At 72.1% G+C, this 23,639-nt stretch overlaps 1 protein-coding gene across 1 annotated transcript in view; it reads right to left on the bottom strand.

The window, feature by feature from the left end:
• PRDM16 (PR/SET domain 16) overlaps positions 1 to 20,891 on the bottom strand; it is a 226,297-nt gene extending 205,406 nt beyond the window's left edge. Inside the window, exon 1 of the mRNA XM_036460884.2 lies at positions 20,640 to 20,891. Within this exon, the coding sequence (XP_036316777.1) occupies positions 20,640 to 20,676 (37 nt within the window). The 5' untranslated portion in view covers positions 20,677 to 20,891. The remainder of the gene's footprint in view (positions 1 to 20,639) is intronic.
• Between the last annotated feature and the right edge of the window lie 2,748 nt (positions 20,892 to 23,639).

Below are 23,639 nucleotides of genomic sequence, written 5' to 3'. Positions count from 1 at the left end.
TCGGGAAGAGAGGAGCCTCCGGGGAAGGTCAGCAGGTGTGGAGCTACAGGAACGAGGGGGGTGGGTACGGGTGACACTGGTTGGGACTGAAGACGGCACCCGCACCCGGGACAAGAGGGAGGGAGCGAGGGGCCGTGGGAGGAGGCGGAGCCGAGAGGACGGGCCTCGTGGGGAAACGGAGGCAGCGCGTGTCCCGGGGGAGCCTACTCACCGCTGCTCCCTCGATCCTGTCCCGGCCGAGCCGCCGGCTCCCCGCCCGGCCCCAGGTGCTCCAGGTGCTGGGTGCGCGGGCGCCGCGGGGCCCTCGGAGCGCGGGCGGGGGGCCGAGCCGGTGAAAGAGGAAGAGGTGCCGGCGGCTGGGACGCGCTCTGGCCTGGGCCTGGCGTGTGGGTTCTAATAGCAGCCCCTCCCGTGGGCACACCCCCTCCGTGACCTCATTCCGCCCTCGCGGGCCGCCCGGCCAGGGCCAGGCCCTGAGGCTGGAGCCTGAGGCTGGAGCCCGAGGCTGGAGCCCGAGGCGGGAGCCCGAGGCTGGAGCCCGAGGCTGGGAGACCGAGGCTGGGAGCCCGAGGCTGGGAGACCCGGGCCGGGGGGCTGGGGCTGGAGCCCGAGGCGGGAGCCCGAGGCTGGGACCCGAGGCTGGGACCCGAGGCTGGTCCCGAGGCGGGAGCCCAAGGCTGGAGCCCGAGGCTGGGACCCGAGGCTGGAGCCTGAGGCTGGAGCCCGAGGCTGGGAGCCCGAGGCTGGGACCCGAGGCTGGAGCCCGAGGCTGGGACCCGAGGCTGGAGCCCGAGGCTGGAGCCCGAGGCTGGGAGCCCGAGGCTGGGACCCGAGGCTGGGAGCCCGAGGCTGGGACCCGAGGCTGGAGCCCGAGGCTGGAGCCCGAGGCTGGAGCCCGAGGGTGGAGCCCGAGGCTGGGGCCCGAGGCTGGGACCCGAGGCTGGGACCCGAGGCTGGAGCCCGAGGCTGGGAGCCCGAGGCTGGGACCCGAGGCTGGAGCCCGAGGCTGGGACTCGAGGCTGGAGCCCGAGGCTGGGACCCCGATGCTGGGGCCCGAGGCTGGGGCCCGAGGCTGGGAGCCCGAGGCTGGAGCCCGAGGCTGGGACCCGAGGCTGGGGCCCGAGGCTGGGACCCGAGGCTGGGCCCGAGGCTGGGGCCCGAGGCTGGGACCCCGAGGCTGGGGCCCGAGGCTGGGGCCGGAGGCTGGAGCCCGAGGCTGGGAGCCCGAGGCGGGAGCCCGAGGGTGGGAGACCCGGGCCGGGGGGCTGGGGCTGGGACCCCGAGGCTGGGGCCCGAGGCTGGAGCCCGAGGCTGGGAGCCCGAGGCTGGAGCCCGAGGGTGGTCCCGAGGGTGGAGCCCGAGGCGGGAGCCCGAGGCTGGGAGCCCGAGGCTGGAGCCCGAGGGTGGTCCCGAGGCTGGAGCCCGAGGCTGGGAGCCCGAGGCTGGAGCCCGAGGCTGGTCCCGAGGGTGGGAGCCTGAGGCTGGAGCCCGAGGCTGGTCCCGAGGCTGGAGCCCGAGGCTGGTCCCGAGGCTGGAGCCCGAGGCTGGTCCCGAGGCTGGAGCCCGAGGCTGGGAGACACGGGCCGGGGGGCTGGGGCTGGGGTGCAGCAGCGAGACAGGAGGGGAAGGTGCCCTCGCGGGCTCCAGGCTGGCACAGTCCGGTCCGGGAGGCCCTCTCACAGGGAGGGGGTCTCGGAGCCGAGGGCGGAGGGGGAACGGTCAGGAGCAGCCCCAGACCCCAGCGCCCCCATCTGACGAGGGCACTCCGGGGTCACCCTGATGCCACGGAGACCCTGCCTGGCCCGCTGCCAGCCCCGCCCAGGCTCGCAGCACCCTGGGTGCCCCCAGAGCCACGGGCTGGCCGCAGGCAGGTCACAGGCCACCTGCATCCTCCTCCTGGGCTAGGGAGGACAGGACTGGGCCTCCACCCCTGCCCCCTGCGACCCCCACCCTCCGCGACCTCCACCCCCCACGGCCCCCGGCCAGCTTCTCGCCCCCCCCCCCACGGCCCCTGCCAGCCTCACCGCCCCCGGCCCCCACCGCCCCCAGCCAGCCTCACAGCCCCCCCGCATTTCCCAGGACCAACCAGGATAGCCCCCAGCCTCGGGGTCCTCCTCCTGCCTCTCCTTCCCCCCTTTCGGGGACCTGGAGGCTACCCGCTGCCCCCTGCCCCCTGCGTCCACGATGGGGAAACTGAGCCACGGCCTGCACGCTTCGCAGCACCCAGAGTGCTACAGACACCCCGACCCTCCCTCACTCTCTCCGCAAACCCCGAGGGTGAGCAGCTGTCTCCCAAGCCGGGCGCCTCCCGATGGGGCGGGGAGATGCCCAGGCCACGTGACCCCGCAGGCCCTGGCCAAGGGGCAGCCTGGTCACTCCTCGGGCAGGGGACGGGCAGGCGTGCCACATGTCCAGCCGCACCAGCAGGGCGAGGCAGGGCGCCTGGCCCCCCCTCTCCCGTGGCGGCACCGCAGAGCCACCGGGAGGCCCCTGGCATGTGACCGGGGGGACGGGGAACGGGGGACGGGGGACGGGGGAGGGGCCGGAGTGCAGAGGGGCCCCGAGGCCCCAGCCTGCAGCAGCACCCCGTCCAGCCTTAGTGCACCCCCAGAAAACGGCCTGTGCCACCCTGTCCCCCCCCCAAAGGGAAGAGCCCTGGGAAGCCCCCGGCCCCTCCCGGCCGCCGGGTTCCCCCAGGGGACCCCCTCACCCCAGGGCTCCCCACAGGGCAGCACCGGGCCAGGCCCAGCGGGACCGCAGGAGCCAGAGCCTCCTGACACACACACACACACACACCCGGCAGGAACCTGAGCCACGGCTGCGCACCTCGCCAAGGCGCCCCCCCAGAGCAAGCTCGGCCGGTGCTTTCCGAAGCCGCTGGTCACGCGGAGGCGAGTGCCCTCCTGGTCACCAGCGTGAAAGTCACCTCCCGTCACACCGGCCGGGAGTGGCAGCCGCGCTCAGCTGCCCCGCGCTGAGCAGCGAGGCCTCGGTCCCCGCCACGCCGCTCCCAGCCCCGAACCGCCCTTCCCTGGACGAGGATTTACTCTAAGCCGCTCCATCCGAGACGCCCACAGCTGCCCGGCGCTTAGGAAGCCAGGGGGCACCTCAGGGGGCCCTGCCCGCCCCCTCCCGGGCCCAGGCCGCCCTCTCAGTGCTACACCCCCTCCCCACCCAGGGGCCCGTGGCTCCTGGCCCTGCGCCCCCCCCCCAGGCTCCCTGCCGGTTTCTAGGTCACCCACAGCCACAGACCACACTGGCCGCCCTGCTTTCCCAGACCAAGGTCACTGCCAGCGGCACCACTTCTGCTCGGCACTTCCTCAGCGGCGGCCTGACCACAGAATCACAGAATCCACCGCCCGGGCGGCCACAGGCCCAGGGCTCGGGGAATTCACCGGACTCCTTCCCTGCCCCACCCGCTCTCAGCCGGGCACACCGGGAGCCTGCCCTGCACGCAGCCCGAGTGCACCGGCCCCTGCCCGTACTGTGCCGGCGGGATTCACATCTGCCCCTGACCCCTGACCTGGGACCTGCCCCTGACCCCTGACCTGGGACCTGCCCCTGACCCCTGACCTGGGACCTGCCCGACCCAGGACTGGCCTGGGCTGGGGAGGGAGCTGAGGATGCCCCCTGCCAGCCTGGCCAGGAGAAGCTTTTAAAACAAAGGGCGTGTTTTATAGTAAATGAAGAGAGTCCCTGAACAGGGTCCCAGCGTGCTCACCACGCTCCCTGCTGTCCCTGGGCCATGACCAAAGAGCCCTCTCCGGGACCCGACGTGGCCCTGGGTGCGGGGCCACCATGAAGCCCAGGGCTGCGGGCACGGGTGACGGGGAGGGTTCAGGGTGTGATGGGGGAGACGGCGCATTTGTAATGACAGGTGATGGATGGATGGATGGATGGATAATTGAATGGAAGGATGAGTGGTTGAATGGATGGATAATGGATGAATGATGGATGGATGATGGATGGATAGATAGTTGAATGGATGGATGATAGATGGATAGATGATGGATAGATGGGTGGTTGAATGGATGGATGGATGATGGATAGGTAGTTGAATGGAAGGATAGATGGATGATGGGTGGGTGGGTGGATGGATGATGGTGGATGGTTGGATGGATGGATGGTGCATGGTTGGATGGATGGATGATGGTGGATGATGGCGGAGGAGTGGTTTGAGCCAGGGTCACAGTCCCTCAGACGGCATCGCAAGTCAACAGGCAGGCGTGCGTTCCTATTTCACTGAAATCAGAAGAGCCGCCCTGGGCAGAGCCTGGGGCTTGGGGGACATATGTCCGATCAGCGGGGCCTGGAGGAGTCGTGGGAGGAGGATGTGCGAGTGCGGACACGCGGGGCCCCTCCCGGGAACAAGCCGCCTGGGCGCCAGCACCGAGAGGGGTGTCTGCGGGCAGTGAGCGCGCTCATCCTGTGGGACGGCGTCGGACCCCCTCGCTCCGGGGCCCGGGGCCTGGTATGTCCCGCTGAGAACAAGGACAGGCCCGGCGCCCAGAGGCTCCCCCCGGCTGCCTGGCTGAGCCCACAGCCCCAGGGGTCCCCAGGGGCCAGGGCGGCACGGGGAGCCCAGGCCCAGGCCCCTCAGAGAGCGGCGAGCAGCTGGCAGGAACAGCGGCGGGCCCCACGCACGCACCACGGCTTCCCAGGCGGAGGCGAAGCCGGCGGGCACCCCACGGCTCTCTCTTCCCGGTGTGGCCAGCCTGTGCCGTCCCTCAGGCCCTGTCCCGGGAGGAGGGGCAACGTGGACGGTGTCTGTGAGTGCATTTCACGCCCCCACTCGCTCCCACCCACCCCAGGGTCCGGCCGACAGTTACTCAGACGCTCGCGTGAGGGGCCGTGAGGGGTGACTGTGTCTGGATCGGTCTCCCCGTGGCCAGGCCCGGCTTCCTGCCTGGAGGCGAGGACCCCCCTCCGCCCCCCCCACGCAGGGTTCCCAGCCACAGGCCGCTCGCTGCAGCTGCGGCCGAGGTCGGAGGCCGGGAGCCGGGGAAGGAGAAAATGGGCGATGCTGTTAGACATTTAGCCTCATAAATCTGGCCGCGCTGCCGGCCGGCGAGGAGGTGAGAGAAACAACATTAGGAGGCACAGAGAATGCGGCACGGAGGCCGGGAGCGGCCGCGCGGGCGGAGCGGGGGGAGCAGGCCGTGCTGGGGGAGTGGGCCATGCGGGGAGCAAGCCGTGGTAGGGGGAGCGGGCCATGGGGGAGAGCAGGCCATGAGGGGGGCGGGGAGGGGGGAGGCGGCTGGAGCAGGCCGTGGGGGGAGCAGGCCGTGCGGGGGGAGGGGGGGGGAGCGGCAGGCCTTGTAGGGGGAGCGCGGTGCGGGGCTGGCAGCACAGCAGGCCACGGAGTTCAGCCTAATCTGCCCGCCGCACTCGGAGGCCGCCGGGTGCCACCGGCAGCAGCGCAGCTCCCTTCCCAGAAAATTGATTTGTCAACAGCCTGAGATCGTCCAAAGGCACCTCAAGGTTGTTTAAAAAGGGGCGGCGGCAGTGGGCAGAGGCGCGGCCAGGCCTCTGCGGGAGCCGCAGCTGCGGCCTCGGGGTTGATGGCCTGGAAATCGCGGATTTATGGGCCGGGGCGGGGCGCGGGTGCTCCGTGAGAATTGCCTTGCGAGAGAAAGGAAATAAATTCGCCGCCGGTTAGTTCTGTTCCCGGACGCCCACACCCCCGGGGGAAGTTCCTCCTTTGGGGCTGAGTTGCCTGCGAAGGGCACGGAAGGACCTGACCCCGATGTGGACAGCGGTTCCCTGCCCGCCCCCCCCTCCCCCCGCCCCGGGCAGCATGCAGGCCGACCGCCCCGAGGGCTTCTGGGCCCTGACGTGGGGTCACGGGGCGTCGTCTGCCGTGGGTTAGAGGCCCCATCCCTGCAGCCACTGGGCGCCCGGAGGCCCAGCACGGCGGCCAGACTCCCGAGGCCCCACCAGCTCAAATGAGTCACAAACTGCGCCGGGAGCCCCAGCCTCTGCCGCCCGCCCTGTGCCGCGGGGCCACGGGCCCTGCATCCGGGATCCGCCAGGACCCCGCACACGGCCGGGGAGGGGGGGCGGCCTGCGTGTGGCAGCGGCAGAGCCCCCGGGACAGGCCCCGCGGAGCGGCCGGACGGAATCCCCCGCGGCGAGGGCAGAGGCCGGGCCTCCCGGAGGCTCAGGTGTCCGGGCCGAGGCCTCCGCGCGGCTGCACCTGGGATTTCGGCGAGGGCCCAGGAGAAAGCAGCCGGGGTATCGGAGGCCCGGGAGCCGTGGGTGTGGCCCCCGGCCCCGAATTCCACGCCTCCCAGGGGGCGGCTAATCCGCCAGGCCTCCTGCCAGAGCGCCAGGAGCGAGTGCTCTCCGCGCTGGGAGCTCTGAGCCCGCGGCCGCGGCGTCTCCTTACCGGCCCCGGCTCAGATCGAATGTCCCTTTGAAAGGGCCAGACGGGACCCGGTGCCCCTGCCCCTGGTCCCCGACACCAGATCCCGCCGGCCCGGCTGTGCCGTCGGAGCCGAGGCCAGCCCCGCCCGGGGACAGCCGCCCCCGCGCCCGGACCACGTCCTGGCGAGGGAGGGGGGACAGGGTCCTGCAGGGGGTGTGAGAGGGGGTGGAGAGGGGGTCCCCAGCTCAGCTGCTCTCACTCCTCAGCCTGTGGGACCCGGAGGCCCGGCCTCAGCCCCTGAACCAGGAGCGCCCCCAACCACCACCACCACAGCCCCCCCTCCCCGTCAGCCTGGCCACCTGCCCGTCTCCTCATGGCCCTGTGTACATGTGTACGTGAGTGCACAGGCGTGTGTGGGCATTGTGCGCATGTGTTGCACATGTACACGCTATGTTGTGTGGCTGTGAGTGTGCACGGTATAGGTGCCGGTTGTGTGTACGTGTGCATTGTGTGTGCGCCTTACACGTGTGCTCTGTGTGTGCATGCATCCATGTGTGTGCTCCTGTGTGCACACTGACTGCAGAGGCCCCGTTACTCTGTCGGCCCTGGGAGCCGAAGGCGCCCCTGGGTGCCATGGAGACGCTCTTACCACGGCAGTGGGCGGCCACAGACCAGGAGACCGGTCACCAGCACCCCTGTCCCCTGAGCAAGAGGCCCCGACAGACAGGGCCCCTCCCCAGGGGCGGATGGACAGAAGGAGCCCGAGCCCAGAACATGTATGGACAGCGCCCGCCGATCACGCAGACCACCGCCCCCACGCATGGGCGGCACGGCGCCCGGGGCCCGCGCCGCTCAGAGCCGCTTCCTCCCATTCCCTCCGGCCGGTACACCTGTCAGCCACTCACTCATGCAAATCTGCTTCGGCCAGGTTCCAGAACGTTCCAGAAGCCCAAGGAGCTGCTCACCGTGACAGCCTCAGCCCGCATAATCTCTCCTCCCGCCACCGCCCACGCCACCGCCCACGCCACCTCCCCCCGTGGCCAGGCCTCCCCCGAGCCCCTGAGCCGGCCAGAAACGAGGCTGGGCCCCGGGAGCACCGGTCCTGGAGCAGAGGAGACGGGAAGTGGGGCCGAGGCGGACGGGGCCCAGGCTCCCCCCCCAAACACGCAGATCTCATGTTATGGCCCCACCACCCAGGCTGCCCCGAGGAGGACGGGGTGAGGGCACCCGATCCGGCTCCCAGGCCGAGGGCGCAGCGGCAGACGGGACCCCACGCGGGGGGCGGGGGGAGGCCCGAGCTGCGGGCCGGGCGCTCGGTCCCCATGAGGGAGCACGTGGCGTGGCCGCGGCTCTGTCTGACCCGGCAGAGGCCGCACCGGGAGCCCGGAGCTGGCGGGGAAGGATGCTTCCTGGGGACCCCTCTCCACTCTAAAGCCCTCTCTCCCTCGGCCTCAGCCTCCTCCAGGGTTGGGGTCCAGTCCCCCCGGGTTCCCTGCTTCTCTGCAGCTGTCCCTGTGGCTCAGCCTCGGCCACGGGTGGCCCCAGATTGAGGGAAGCCATGGTCCCTCTGGGGAGGCTGTCCGCGGGCGGGGGGACCTGCAGGCGGCCGGCCTGCTCCCCGACATGCCCTGGCCCCATTCCCCCTCTGCCCAGGGCCAGGGGAGCCCAGGGTCAGCCCCCACCCGCACCCACCCCCCCAGCCGCAGGGGGGCCAGCCCCCCACCCCGCACCCACCCCCCCCAGCCGCAGGGGGCCGGCAGGGCTGTGGTTTGGTCCAAGGTCGGCCAAGGTCATGGAGCTGCTCACCCCACTTGGAACTGGGGAGGCAGCAGCCTCGGCCGTCCCCGCCCCGGCACCCAGGCCCCGGCCCCGCACCCAGCCTCTGCCCCAGCACCCAGGCCCCGGCCCCCCACCCGGCCTCTGCCCCAGCACCCAGGCCCCGGCCCCGCACCCGGCCTCTGCTCCAGCACCCAGGCCCAGGCCCCCCACCCTGGCCTCTGCCCCAGCACCCAGGCCCCGGCCTGGCCCCGCACCCGGCCTCTGCCCCAGCACCCAGGCCCCGGCCCCGCACCCGGCCTCTGCCCCAGCACCCAGGCCCCGGACCCGCACCCGGCCTCTGCCCCAGCACCCAGGCCCCGGACCCGCACCTGGCCTCTGCCCCAGCACCCAGGCCCCGGCCCCCCACCCCGGCCTCTGCCTCCGGCCGGTGGGAAGCGGGTTTGCTCGGCTTTGCTCCCCTCCATTCTGTGGGGGTTAAAGCCCCTGAGGGGGGGACATCCCGGTGTCCCTCTCTCCCGGGCCCTGCAGCCACACCCCTACTGGAGCCACAGGGGGTCACGCCTTCCCAGGGGCCCCCGGTCCCCGCTGAGGCCCCGATGGCCCGGACCCTCCGCCAGCCGCAGCCCCGCAGCGAGGCCCACCCGTGTCCCTCCGACTCTGGAGCGGAGGCTCTGTCAGAAAATGGGGGCCACATTCCTCCACGCCCCCCGGAGCCTGTGGGTCCGGGGGCTCCCGAGGGGCAGCCTCTCCCTCGCCCGCGCCGGGGCCACCGCACCCCTCCCCTTGGAACGCGGGTAGTCTGTCAGGGCTGCCGGCAACCCGAACCCGGTAAGGGGAGAACTCGGCACCGAGAGCGGCGTGTCCGCGGCCAGCGGCGGGGGGGGCCGGAGCGGGCCCGTAATTAGCAGATGAGATTCAATACGCAGGCGGCCGAGCGCTTTATCTAACCTCTGGAGGGTGAGATTAACACCTCGATGGAGGGAGAGTTAAGACGGCCTGCTCTGCAGCTCTGATTCCGCCGTGAAACGGGAGCCCCCCTCGGGCCGGCTCCCTGCCCCCCGCTTCTGAGCGCCTTCTTCCCGGCCCTTTTGTTCCTGAGAACACCGGGCCGACGGGCAGCCGCGAGCACCGCAGCCCTCCCACGGCCACACGCTCACACGCTCACGTTCACACACACACGCACACATACGCACACATACGCACACATGCACGCTCACGCTCACACGCACATATGCACACATGCACGCTCACGCTCACACACTCACGCTCACACACACGCACACATGCATGCTCACACACACGCTCACACACACACGCACACATACGCACACATGCACGCTCACGCTCACACACTCACGCTCACACACACACACACATACGCACACATGCACACTCACGCTCACACACACATTCACACATACGCACACATGCACGCTCACGCTCACACACACATTCGCACATATGCACACATGCACGCTCACGCTCACACACTCACGCTCACACACATGCACACATAAGCACACATGCACGCTCACACACACGCTCACACACACATGCACACATATGCACACATGCACGCTCACGCTCACACACTCACGCTCACACACACGCACACATAAGCACACATGCACGCTCACACACACGCTCACACACACATGCACACATACGCACACATGCACGCTCACGCTCACACACTCACGCTCACACACACATGCATACATACGCACACATGCATGCTCACGCTCACGCTCACACACTCACGCTCACACACATGCACACATACGCACACATGCATGCTCACGCTCACACACGCACGCTCACATGCACACACGCACACGTGCACGCTCACACGCACGCACACGCTCACATGCACATACATGCTCTCACACATGCACACATGCTTCCTCACACGCACAGGAGTCCTGAGCACGGAGAGTACCGTGGGGGGTGACCCCCACCTCGCCCGGCTCCTCCTCAGGAAGCAGGACTCCTGGGCCGTGGAACCCGCCCCCGCCGGGCGACTTGCTGCTCAGGGTCACAGCCTCTGCCCGCCGTGGCCCCGAGGGGAGGGTGCCGGCAGGCCGTCCCAGGTGCACGCCGGCGGACGCGAGGAGCCGCTCAGAGTGTAAAATCAAACCCGTCGCTTCTCCCGCCGCTGCGAGGGGAGGGCCGTCCCGCACGGAGAGGCCGCGCCGGCCGCGCCGGCAGCACGTGTGTCCCGTCCGTCACCGGCCCGCGCCCCCGGACGGAACGCCCCTCCCGGGAGGCGCCCGCGGGCGCTGCTGCAATTTAATATGTTCACACGCAGACACGTCATTATCTCGGAACCCGACACCGCCGCCCGCGCGGCCCTCCCCACACACGGGCCCCTCTCCGGGCGGGAGCGCCGCCCGGGGACCCACAGCCCCTTTGCTGCTCCTGGGGCTACGGACGTGCGGAAAGTGCCGGAGGCCGCCCGCTCCCACCTCTGAGCTTGGCTCCTCTCCCCTCGCAGCCAGCTGCAGAGGGCCGGGGGCTGCTGCCGCTGCGGCCACAGATGGGGGGGCAGTGTGGGGGGCAGCGAAGGGGCAGCGAGGGGACAGCGAGGGGGGCAACAAGGGGGCTGGGGGGCAGCAAGGAGGGGGCAGCGAGGAGGGGGCAACGAGGGGGCAGCGGGGGGGGGCAGCGAGGGGGCAGCGAGGGGAGGGGAGCGAGGGGGGGCAGCAAGGGGGGCGCCCTTTGCAAAAAGCAGCACCGTCACTGACCAAACAAAAGAGCTCACGGCGAGTCTCAGACCTTAGACCCACGCCTGCACACATGCATGTGAACACAGCCCTGCAGGTGTGTGGACACGCAGCACCCGTGCACACGCGTGGCCATGCCTGCGCCCTCTGAGGACCTCCCTGCACCCGGGCCTGGCGGAGGGCCAGGTTTCCCAGAGCAGCGTCCGCTCTGGCCCCGGGGACGCTCCGGCTCCCAGCGCCTGGGCCGCACGCTTTCCGGGGGGCGGGGGGAGCCGGCAGGGGCAGCCAGGGATTGGGGGGCGGTGGGGGGAGCAGGTGGGGGGGGCTGCAGCCTGAAGTGCCCGGGACTCCTGAGCCTTGGACGCCCCGCAGGTCAGAAGCTCCTCCCCAGAGGGACCTGGGGCCTCACAGCCCGCGGCTCCTCTGAGCAGCGCCTGCGGCTTCCCCCTGACGCCAGGCCCAGGGGCCGAGCAGCCGGGGCGAGGAGGGACCCGCAGCCCCTCCGACGCGGGGCGACACGGCAGGAGCCGATCACCGTGCTCTCCCAGGGCCGGGCCCTCTGGGGCACGGACCCCCTGGGCTCCCAGGGCCGGGGGGCCCTCTGGGGCGCGGACCCCCTGGCACGGCCTCTTTCGGGACCTTTGGGGGAGGGAACGGCGCCCGAGGCCACACAGTGCCGGGAGGGGCTCCTGAGCCAGGGCCAGAGGAGGAGCCGGCAATGGGGACCAGCTCTGCGCCCGGGGCCTCCGTGAGCCCCCTCCATCTCTGCCCTCACGGCCCACGCAGAGCAGATACCATGTCTGAGCGTTGTGTTTTACTGATGTCAGAGCAGAAGGGGTGGGAGAGAGGGGAGTTGCACTGATGAGAGAGAGCCGTGGACCGGCTGCCTCCTGCACACCCCGCCCCGGCCCTGACGGGAGGCAGCCTCGGCCTCCTGGGTCCCCGGCCGAGGCTCAGCACGGAGCCCGGCGGCGAGCAGGGGTGTGCATCCGTGTTCCCCCCGCCGGCCGCCGGAGCGAGGCGAGCAGGGCTGTGCATCCGTGTTCCCCTCGCCGGCCGCCGGAGCGAGGCGAGCAGGGGTGTGCATCCGTGTTCCCCCCGCCGGCCGCCGGAGCGAGGGGAGCAGGGCTGTGCATCCGTGTTCCCCCCGCCGGCCGCAGCCCGGAGGAGACGTGGGATCAGCCCGTGTCCCGGGAGAGGAGCCACCTCGTCCCGTCTCGTCCCGCACGCGTCCCCGGCATCCTCCTCCGGCCGGAACCCTGGCCGAGCCTGCCTGCCGGGGGCTGGGGGAGGGGAGGCGGCACCGATCCATCTGAGCCACTGAATGTAAATCAGGGAAAGAAAGAGAGAGAGGGAGAGAGGGGGGAGAGAGAAAGAGAGAGAGAGGGAGGGAGAGAGAGGGGGGGGGAAGAGGGAGAGGGAGGGAGGGAGAGAGAGAGAGAGGGAGGGAGAGAGAGAGAGAGAAAGAGAGGGGGAGAGAGGGAGAGAGGGAGGGAGAGGGAGGGGGGGAAAGAGGGAGAGGGAGGGAGGGAGAGAGAGAGAGAGAGGGAGGGAGAGAGGGGGGGGGAAGCTAGGCCAGGGCCCCCGACTCCCCGCCAGCCTGTCTCCTCCAGGCCTTTCTCGTCGGGAATTAAGCTGAGGGTCTGGTGGCCCCTCCACCTGCAGAGGCTGGGCCAGGGGAGGGAGAGCTGGAGCCCCAAGGTGCTGGGGCTGAGGGTCCTGCTGGGCCGGGGCTGGCTCTGCCCCCTTCCCCACGGCTCAGACAGAGGCCCAGCCTCCGGGGTCCGAGCCCGCCGGCCAGCCAGGAGCAACAGCCGTGGCCTGAGCGTGTCTTCCCCTGAACGCCCCACTGCCCAGCCCAGCACCCTGCCCCGCCCTCACCCTCACCCTCACCCTCACCCAGTCTGGGGGCCCTGCACACAGTAGGCCCACGGGCGCCAGGCTGGACTCCAGGGGCAGAGACGAAGGGCCAGGCAGACTGGGTCCACCCCGACCGCAGACCAGCCCCAACCCCCTACCCCCGCGGGGACAGGCAGGCTCTGAGAAGGGGGAGTCGGCAGATGCCACCAGCTGTGTAAGCGGACGGACGGCGGACGGCGGACGGCGGGCCCGGCGCGGGGGAGGGGCCGGGAAGGCGGGGGAGGGGGGGGGGGGCGCCTGCCGGGCACAGGAGCACCGGCTGCCAGGCAGAGGGGCCAGGCGGACCGGGCACCTGTCTCCCAGCCGGAGACTGGACTCCTGAGCCAGGAGGCAGGAAACGGGGCCTCAGCGAGCCCGCAGACTGGCGCTGTGACGCTGGTGCGGGGCAGCCGCAGCCCGAGACGGGGCTGGGTGGGCGCCCCCTGCAGGGCCTCCGCGAAGGTCAAACAGGTTCCCACACAGGCCAAGGGCACGGCCTCTGAGTCCGGGAAGCAGAGGCTGGCGGACGCCCTGAGCTCCCTGGAGCAGGACTCACTGCCCTCTGACCCCCCGCACCTGCCCCAGGGCCCTCCCCTTCCAGCAAGGACACTCAGCACGCACATACCTTGCGGGACCTTCCAGAACCTTCTACGTGGCCACGCCGGCAGGAGGCGGGCCGGGGAACCCTCCCTGTGCACGCACTGCGGCCGAGGCACCGCTCACTCCTCCTCCCGCGCCCTCTCCCCGTCCCACAAAGGCGGCCGGCCATGGCGGTGGCCGGCGGGACCCGGGAGGAGGGAGCCGGGGCCCCGGCCGGGGGCTCAGGGCGGTCAGGCCCGAGGCCGGCAGTGTGTTTGCACAGAAACTGGCTTTGTTCTTTCTGAAGTGGCAGCCGAGACAAAGCCGCTCACTCCTCCACGGCGGCTCCCGACGGCAGGCAAACCTGAGCCCGGGCCCGCCCCGGGCAGTGGAGGTCAGGCCTGCAGGGCGGGTCCCTGAGCAGGGGAACTGGGGGGCCCTGGCCCAGGACCCCCGTCTGGCCCCTCCACCGCCGCCTCCTCAGAAGCAGGAGGGGCTTCCACCCCCGAAACAGGGAGCCTCAGTGCCCCCGCCGAGCCTCCACTTTGGAATCGTGTCACAGAAGCCAGGGCCACCGACATCCAGGCAGGGGCATCGGGAGGGAAGTGGGGCGAGGGGGCGGTCCTCGGCTCAGCCAGGAAGGACCAAGGACATTTGTGGGAGTCCCCTTGGCACCCCCCGGGGGGCTGGGGGACCTCTCCCCACACACGGCCAGACAGCAGTCCCGGTCTCGGCCTCAGACCACGCCGTGGAGGGCCTTGCTTCTCGCTCATGCCCGTGGGCACGACGTGGGAGCCGGCAGGGGGCGGAGGCGGGGGGCAGGGAGGTCAGGCCTCAGGGCAGAAGGGCCCGTGTCTGCCTCCCGCACATCTCCGAGCGCCTCCAGCATCCCGCGGGAGCGAGGGGCCGGCCGCAGCGTCAGCCCAGGCCAGGCCCGGGCCTCACGGTGAAGCTGATCCCCACACGCACATGCACATACACACGCATACACACGCACATGCACGTGCACGCACGTACATGCACACATGTGTGCACATACACATACGCATACACAGGCGCACACATGCACACACGTACACACACACTCGCGCGCACACACGGGCGCACCCTCTGCGCCCAGCTCCACGGTGCGGGCGGCAGGTGCACAGCCGCGGAGAAGCGGCCGGGCTGGAGCGCCCTGACCGGCTGGCCTGGCAGAACCCCTCGCGCTCGGGAAGCAGGTGTCTGACGGGGCGGCCGAGGCGGCATCGCTAAGCAGGCTGCTCAGGTTCTGCTGAACAGGGCCCTCCCCCGGGGTCGGCATCTCAGACGCGGCAGACGCTGCCCACAGAGCCGGCGCGGGAGCAGGGCCCGGGATGACCAGGGGCCCGGCCGCAGTGCTGGGTCTGCCGGAGCCTCCGCCTCCGCCTCCGCCTCCGCCCGGAGGGATGAGGGTTCGGGTCCGAAGCCCAGGCAGGCGGGTGGCGGGATGGGAAACGCGCGGATAACCGGAGCCTCGGAGAGCGGAGATAAGCGTTGGCCGGGACCAGGCGTGTTTCCAAACGATTATAAATTACGTTAACAGTGCGTTTGCAAAGGGTTATGGAAACAGCCATCATATATTTTTTCCCCCTCCGATTCTAGAATTACCAGGGTGACAGCTAATGCAATAATGATTTGTTTCAAATGCCAGTGTTTAAGCTGTAGAAAGCTGATTTTATACATTTTTCCAGTAGGCCGCATTGTAGTTAATGAAATTAAACACACCAATCGCATTTGTCCCCGGGGGACGAGGAACTGAACACACCACTGGTTTATTTTTTTATTAAAATAAATTGCAGCCGGCAAGATGGACTAATTGCATACAGAATTGGAAAAGAAACATTCCATTGATATAATTAAGCCAATTTTCACGGACATAAATAGTTATAGTGGATATAAAATAAGCAGAGCCTTCCCCGGTCCGGCCTGCCCTCCTTTCTTGCCCAGAACGTTAACTATTAAACAAACACGCCTCTCGGGGCGGCGGGCGCTGCCGTCCGTGGGCTGGGAGCTCCGTCCCTCCGAGTCTGAGAGAGGCCGGCCGGGCGGGCCACCCGGCACCCCCTGACCGCAGCGGATCTGACGGCGGCGCCCGAGAGCCTTGTGGTCAGGCCAGGAAGCGGCCGCCCCTCCGCGGCCTGGGCCACAGGAGCCCGGAAAGGCCGCCGGGGCCTGACGTCCACCGAGGTGCCCGGCGGGAGGATCGGCCGTGTGTCCAGGCTGGACCAGGGGCTGCAGCCCCAGCTCCCTACCCGGGTCAGGCCTGGGGGAGGGGCCGTGGTTAGGAGCCTCCAGGTTTGGGGGTTTGGGGGAGGGGGAGCAGACAGGGCCTGCCCCTCCCGCATCTGCCCCGGCAAAGGCTCCACGTGGGGGTTCTGCACCTGCCGGGGAACAGGACACCGGAGCCGGAGCCGGCGGAGGACAGGGGGGCAGGGCCGGCCGGGCGGGCGGGCAGGGAGAGGCCGGGACCGGGAGGAGGACCAGCAGGGAGGCCGGGCAGGCAGGCCCTGAGCACAGGAGCCTTATCTGCCTCTACGTGACCGCGGACCGGCTGCCGCCCCAGGAACGCCGAACGCCGACGCACAGAAACACGCCCACGGAGACACCTGCTTTGCCGTGTGGGGGCTGACGAGAAACGGGGGGCGCAGGGGGGCTTTCGTGTAAGCCACACTCCACCGCACCCGCACTCTGGGTGACCTGCCCGGGCTCTCTGACCTCTGTGTCTGGGCCCTGACGTCTGCCCCCTGAACGTGGTGCCCGCAGCCACCCTGCCCCCTCCCGGGGCCATGGGAGCCGCTGGGGGGCCTGGCCGTCGCCCTGGCGCTGGAGGCGGGCAGGACAGGCAGGGCTCAGGAGTGGAGCCCAGCACAGGGCACCTGCCTAGCTGTGCAGGCTGCACAGCCCAGGGAGGCGGGGTCAACCCTGGGAAGCCTGACCCCCTCCCCCACCCGCCCCCACAGGCCCCCACCTCCCCTCCTCCTCCCTCACCCCTCAAGCCCCAACTTAGACCCGCGCCGGCTCCCTCATCGCTCTGAGCCTGGGCCACTGTTCGAGAAGCAACTTAGACCGGTCCCAGCCTCCCCCCATACCCTCCCCCCTCGGAGACTGAGCCAGGGTCAAAGGGGGTGGGGGGCGGACCCCACCGTCCTGGAAGCAAACCCGCAAAGCCCTGGCCGAGAGCCGCGCAGGGCGGCCGGAAGCTGCCTCCGTGGGAATGGCCGTGACTTTGTGCGGAGAACAGGAGCCGCGGCCACCAGGGCTGAGCGCAGGTCCCCAGCCCGCACCCCGGTGGGCCCGCGGCCGCCCCAGCCGGGCCCGCGGCCGGCCGCCCGTACCGCGCTCCCCGCTCCCTCCCTCCGGGAGAAGCTTCTCTCTCAGGCGCTCCTCCCGCCCGGACCCCAGCCGCCGTCCAGGACTCGTTATGGGTTTGATTCAGAACCTGATGAACGGCGTTTAGCGCTATTTGAAATTTTTAAACGAAATCGCTGAAAGGGTTTTTAATCCCGGGTAATTTTTGTTGAAGCTCTAATTACACGGCACCTTAATTACCAGCCCAGCCCCCCAAGGCTCCCTAATTGCCTCCTAATTGAATAAAACAGGGGGCTAATCGCGCCCAACGTGGCCCAGAGAGCTGCTCCCCTCCCCCCCCCCCCCCCCGCCAGAGGGGGAGCCCCCCCCCAGCACCGGGCTCTGAAGGCACACGGGGACGGGGATGGGGACGGGGACGGGGACGACGGGGACGGTCCCCTGCCCGCCCCGCCCGGAGGGGGACGCAGGCCCAGAGCCGCTCTGGGAGAGCGGGGGAAGGGAGCGGCGGAGGGAGGGCCGCGCTCCGGATCCTGGAAAGCGAGGTGCCCTTCCTGGGTCCCTCACACTCAGGAGGACTGGCCCCCCGCTCCCCGCCGGACTCCGGCAGCCGCACGCCCGCAGGGAAATCAGAGCCCTCGGCCGCCGTGCCTGGGGGCACCTGGCCTTGGCCGCCAGCCTGCCCCCGCCCTCCGCCCTCCGCCACCACATTCTGTGTTCGCCCGACGCGGGCTGGCCGCTCCGCTCCTGGGACACCGGCTGCCGACGCCAAAACGGGAGGCCGAGTCTGGGCTCCAGGGAGAGGCCCTGGGGACGGGGCGGGCGGACGGAGTGGGGAGAAGGCAGGGCCCCTGGAGGTGCGGCCTGGCCTGCCTCATGGGGAGACCGCAGGAAACTGGCGCAGCCCCCACCCCTGCTCCCCCGGCCCCGCTCCCCCGGCCCCGCTCCCCCGGCCCCTGCTCCCCCGGCCCCCGCTCCCCCGGCCCGCTCCCCCGGCCCCTGCTCCCCCGGCCCCTGCTCCCCCGGCCCGCTCCCCCGGCCCCGCTCCCCCGGCCCCGCTCCCCCGGCCCCGCTCCCCCGGCCCCGCTCCCCCGGCCCCTGCTCCCCCGGCCCCGCTCCCCCGGCCCCGCCCCCCCGGCCCGCTCCCCCGGCCCCGCTCCCCCGGCCCCGCTCCCCCGGCCCCGCTCCCCCGGCTGCCCACAGACATCCCCCCAGAACACACGGGTCCACAAGGGGCAGCAGCCCCCACCCCGAACACCCGGGGGCTGGCACCCTGAGGACAGCCTCCTGAGCAGAGGAAAGTGGTGGCTGGGACACGGATCTCACCCCCATGCGGGTTCCCCCCCAGCACAGAGGTCAGAGGGCACTGCAGCCTGCGGACCCCCCACCTGCCCACCTGGCCCACAACACAGGCGGAAACAAAGCTGCAGCCGGCGCTGCCCGGTGAAGTGGGGGCAGGGACCTTCGGTCCCGCCACCAGGAAGGCCGGCCTGGGGAGGGAGGCCCCGGCCACCTGAGCCCGCTCCCCTGCTCCTCTGGCACCGGCCGAGGCCGCGGTGGGTCCCGGCCGCTGGGCAGGCCTGGTGCCCCGCCGCCTCTGCCCTCAGGAACTCCACTCAGTCCCCGGTGCAGGGCCCGGCTGAAAGGAGGTGCCCTTGAAGGGGGTCCTTCCTGGGAAACACGGGTGCACTTCCCACCTCCGTCCGGGGCAGCCCCCAGCTCTGTCAGGGGTCACACCACTGACCTGGCCGTCCTTCCCTGCCCAGCACAGGGCTGCAGGCGCCGCAGGGCCCTGCACGCTCACTCGCCTAGTAACCTTGACCTCTCCCCTCAGGCCCAGCACTGACCCCTGCTGGGAGGTGGCGGGGAGGGGAGGGTCCCTGCAGGCAGGCCGCTGCCCCGGCCTCAGATGCAAGTAATGGGGTCGGGTCCCTGGGGACGCCCCGTCTGCAGGAAGCACTGCCCCTGACATTAAACTCGGCAGCCGCCCTCGAGCTCCGAGCTCCGTGCTGGCAGGCGCCCGCCTTTCAGGGCCTGCCTGGGCCGCCTTGCTGGAGACGGCGGCGGGCAGCGGCCTGGCAAGTGGGGGTGGAGAGGGAGGGTCCCGGGTACTGGCCGGCCCTGCTGCGGGCTCCATCGGGCCTGGGCAGGAGGGACCTGCTGCTCAGGGTGCTGTCCTCACCCAGGACCCGAGGGGAGGGAGCCGCACGCCCTGCTCCTGTTCCGGGCCCTGCTCCCGGCCCTGCTCCCGGCCGGCCTCAGGCTCCGGTGGGCGTGGGGCAGCCCAGGCCCCGCTCCAGGCCTGAGCCAGCTGCCCCTGAGCCGCCCCCTCCACCTGCCTGAGAGCATGGCCGGGGCCGCGGAGGCCGGTGGGGAGCTGAGCTGCTCTCGCTTGCAGCGAAGGCCCGGAGGCGGTGGCCACCGCGGCCAGGCTGGGCTCCAGGGGACCCCACACAGACCCCGAACTGCACCCCGTGCACCCCGGCCGGCAGGGAGGCGGGGCGCGGGCAGCTCAGCGGCGGAGAGCCCAGGCCCCCTTCGCACCAAGAGGGGCCAGAGGTCAGGGAGACCGGGAGGCCCGGGGCGCGCGGCGCAGGGAGCGGAGGCCCGGGCGCGGAGGCCAGGAGTGGGGCGCGGGGCCGGCGGGGAGGGCGCCCGGGAAGGCCCCCAGCGGGGCGCGGGGTCCGGGCCTCCCGCCTGGGCCGGAGCTGCTTTTCCCCGCGGCCCCACCGGGCCTGGGCCGCCCGCCCTCCGCCGCGCTGGCCGTCCGGACCGGAGCTCAGAACTTCTCCCACCGGCGCCGTGTCCGCCCTGGCCCCGCTCCGGGCCCCGCTCCGGGCTGTGCGGGCGGCGGGCCGGCGGCGGGTCAGGCGGGGCGCGGGGGGCGGCGGGCCCGGGCGGCCTCTCCCGGCGGCGCGGCGGCGGGGGCGGAGCGGGCCGGGCTCCCTCGGCGGCGGGCGCTCGCCGCTTCGCTGCACCCGGGCCGGGCCGGGGCCGCACTCGCCGCCGCCGCCGCCGCCCCACCTGCCCGCCTCGGGCCGCAGCCCGGTCCGGGGCCTGGGGCCGGCGGCGCGGACACGGACGCTGGAGACCCGGGGAGGCGGCGGGGCGCCGGGCGGAGGCGGACCGGCGGCCGGACCGGAGGCGGTGGCCGGGGCCGGGCCGGGCTCCGCGGAGACGACGCGAAAGAGAAAGTAAGACCCGTCCCGGCCGGTCCCTCCGGGCGGAGCGGGGCCGGCGGCGGCGGGGACACGCGGGCGGAGGGGGCGCCGGCGGCCGGGGCTGCGGGCCGGAGGGAGGAGCGCCCTCCCCGGGGCACCGGCCGGGAAGGCGCTCGGCGGCCGCGGTCGGTCCAGCCCGGGAAGCGGCTCCATCTTGCTCCCGAGCGGCTGGGCCGTCCCGCCTCCGCCGCCGCGCGCCCCCTGCCCGCCCCGCGCCCGAGCCGGCGGCGCCCCCTCCGCCGGTCCCCCGCCCGGTCCCCCGCCCGGTGCCCCGCCCGGTGCCCTCCCGCCGGCGCCGGCGGAGCTCGAGCGCCGCTGCCCGGAGCGGGACCGCGGGCCGAGCGCGGAGGGCGCGCAGGGAAAGTTGCTCCCCTTTCGCCAACTTTTCGCCAACTTTCGCTTTTCGCTCCCCGCCGCCCGGCGGCCCTCCCGCCCTCCCGCCCCGCCGCGCGCCCCGGGTTCCCGGCCCCGCGCCCGCCGAGGGGGGCGGGGGGCGCGGGAGGGGGCGCGGGGAGGGGAGCGCGCGGCCCGCGCCCCAGCTCCTCCGCCGCGGGCTCCTCGCGCCCAGCCCGGCCGCCCGGGGCGCGGAGGCGGAGCGGCCCCGGAGCCCCGCCGGCGGTTTGGGGGGCCGGGCGGCTTGGGGCGCCCCGACGCGCACCCCGGCCCGGGCCCCCGCGGCCCAGGCCCCCGGCCCCCGGCCCCCTCCCCTCCCCTCCCCGCCCCGCAGCCCCGGCGGACACTCACTCTGGGCCAGCTTGCGCGCCCGCGCCTTGGATCGCATGGTGCCGGCGGCGCGCTCCTCGCTCGGCGCAGCGGCGGCCGCACTCTGTCCTCATCTCCGCAGCATTGTCAGTGCGGACACCTTCGCACATGCGCACACGCCGCTCCATCTGACACCCCGCGCCGCCGCCAAAAAAACTTTGCCGCGAATCCATCATCCTCCTCGTCCCGCCGCCGCCGGACGGGGGCTCCGCGCCGCTTCCCGCCGCCGCCCGCCCCGCCCCCGCCCCCGCCGCGGGCTGGCCCTTTAAGAGCGCCCTCCGGCCGGCGCCCCGCGGCCCGCACCCCGGCACCCCAAAGGCCGGGGCCCGGGGCGCGGCCCGCCCCGCCCCCGCCCCGCCCGCCGGTCCCGCCCGCCGCTCCCCGCCGCTTCCCCGCCGCCGGCCCGGCCCGGGTCCCCAGTCCCGGGTCCCGAAGCGCGGCCGCGGGCGGGGTTGGCTCCGCGCCCCGGCGTCTTCGGGCTCGTGAACCGGCTCCGCGTCCCCGGGCCCCCGGCCCCCGCCCCCGGCCGGACCCCGCTCCTCCGAAGCCCCCTCCGGCCGCCCCCTCGGGCCCGGCCCCGCCCGCCCCTTCCCTGCGCCCAGCCGCCTCCCGGCCGCGGCTCACAGGCAGCGCCCGCCGCCCGGTCCGGTCCGCGCGGAGCTGCGGGCAGAGGCGCGGGCGCCGGGCCGCGCGGGGCTCCCCGCACCTCGCCGGCCCCGGGCGGGGGGCAGCCTGCGCCCTCGCTCCCGCCTCCCTCCGGGCCCAGGTGAGTACCGGCCGCTCCGGGCCCAGGGCCTCCGGGCCTCCCCCGCCCCCGGGCCAGGTGCGGGGCCGGGACGGACGGAGGGAGCGAGGGAGGGAGGGAGGCCGGGCAGCAGGTGGCGGAGGCGGGAGCGGCCGGGCTCCCGGGCCCAATGCCCTCACCTCCGGGGCGCGCACCGGGCGGCCGGGCACAGGCGGGCTCCTGCGTGGGGCTGGAGACAGCGGGGACTCTCCGTCGTCTGGCTTGGGTTTGAGAACGAATTGCAAGGAACCGGCGGCCGGCCCCGCGCCTTTGGAGGACCAGGCTCCTATGGCAGACGCAGAGCCACTTCGGCAGGAACCTGAGGCTGGAGGAGAGGGTCAGTCCCCGCGCCTCCCCTGCACTCGGACCCGCGCCGGGTCCTGAAGGAGCTGACCCAGACCCCGGCGAGCAGAGGGCGGGAGAGCGGGGCACTGGGCCATCGCAGGCGGAGAAGAGAAGCAGGACCCAGCCGGCGGGCCAGGCCTTCTGCCCTCTGCCTCCTCAGCCTCCCCTGGAATTCGAACCCGGCCTGGCTCCCTGCCGCAGTCCAGCCCTGCGCCCAGGAGGAGAAGGTTCCCACGGGCTCAGCCTGGCCGGCTCAGGCCCTCAGGTGAGTGTGCCCTCGGAGGGGGACTGAGGGCCAGGCAGCTCAGCCCTGGGCCCACTGCAACTGCCCAGGGTCTGTCCCCTCCACCCCCAAACCCTGTCTTTCCCACAAGCTGGGCGAGGGGGCAGCCTTGCTTCCAGGCTCTGGGTGCCCCCGGGGATCAGGGTGGGGTGGGGCAGGGAGGGTGGCTGCTGGTGGAGGCCAGGGGGGAGGTTGCTGATCCCCAGAGCTCTGGAGCTGCCCCCCCTCCCCCAGCAGGACAGGCTCCAGCCAGTGGGCCTCACCTGGCTGGGCTGCTGACCAGAGAGCCCAGGTCACCCTCGTGATCTGCACCCCATGACCTCCCACAAGGCTAGGTCTGAGGCCTGGGGGAGTGCCAGGTGCCTGTGAGCACTCCCCCTGCAGAGGGGGCCCTCCCAGCCCACCCCAGCCCAGACTGCTGGGGGCGCCCAGCTCCCGCAGCCTCTCCTGCTCCCTCCCTCAGCTCAGGGGGCGATGAGAATCCTGAGCCCAGGCCGCTGGGCAGGGCACTCTCCAGGCTCAGGGACTGCACCCCACCCGGCCTGGGGTGGAGGTACCAGCGCTGCACTGGCCCTTTCCTCCCTGCCCCCTGCTAGGACCCTGCGGGGGGCGAGGGGGCGCAGCTCAGTGCGGCCTGGAGGAGAGAGACCCAGAGAGGAGACGGGATGGCGGGGAGACAGGCCCTGATGCCCTCCCAGGTGCCGCAGCTCCTCAGGGCTCCCTCCCTCCCGTCAGCCCATCCGCTCGGGAGCCCAGGCCTCATCCCCAAGGCCGTGGTCCTGGCCTGGCCGGGCCCTGCCCCCGCGTGGCCAGACCTAGAAGGAGAGCCGGTGGAGTCCCAGGGAAAGCGGGAAGGAGGCAGCTAAGAGGCAGGTCCCCAGGCCCAGCTGTGTGTCTGGCCCGCAGACATGTGGGGACTTGGGGGAGCAGGTGTGGGAGGTGGGGGGGCAGCTTTCATTCCCTTGAATCTAAAAGGTATAAGGGCAGTTTTCAAAGTGCGCCCCGCTCCCGGAGACGGTGGGCCAGGCCACCTGGGGGCTGCAGCCGCCGCCTCGGGAGCACAGGCTTCCACGGGCAGACCGGGAGCCGCAGAGCTGTGAGCCCTGGACGCCCACCCTCTGCGGCTCGCAGTCGGCTTTGTTGGGGGCAGGGGAGGCAGAGAGGACTTGACTAGGGACTTCGGCCGGCCTCACCGGAGCCGCCTCCGCCCAAGCCTGCCTGCCCCCAGCCTCCCAGCTAGCAGGGAGCCAGCCAGGGACCAGGACCACCTCCTGCGGGGAAGGGTCGGGTTTGGGGGGGCAGGCAGGCCCTGCAGCGCCTCGGTGAGCAAGGCAGTGTCCCCACAAGTGAGGGGGAGCTTGTGCACTGAAACGGGAGCCCCCTCCCCCCATGCCCAGTGCTCCCCAGCTTGGCCCCAGCAGTTCGGGCTCCCCGGGATTCCAGGTCAAGGAGCACACCCCACTCTCCTTCAGAGCGGCCGAGGAGCTGAGAGAACGAAACCCCTTGCCCCTCAATTTACACGGGGCTCTCCTCCCAGAACCCCGCTGCCTGAGGGCCCCCCACCACCAGC

This window comes from Pipistrellus kuhlii, unplaced genomic scaffold (assembly GCF_014108245.1).
Source record: "Pipistrellus kuhlii isolate mPipKuh1 unplaced genomic scaffold, mPipKuh1.p scaffold_m20_p_34, whole genome shotgun sequence".
Classification (NCBI taxonomy): Eukaryota; Metazoa; Chordata; class Mammalia; order Chiroptera; family Vespertilionidae; genus Pipistrellus; species Pipistrellus kuhlii.
Note: the sequence above shows the minus strand (reverse complement) of the source record. Positions and strands in the feature narration are given on the sequence as shown.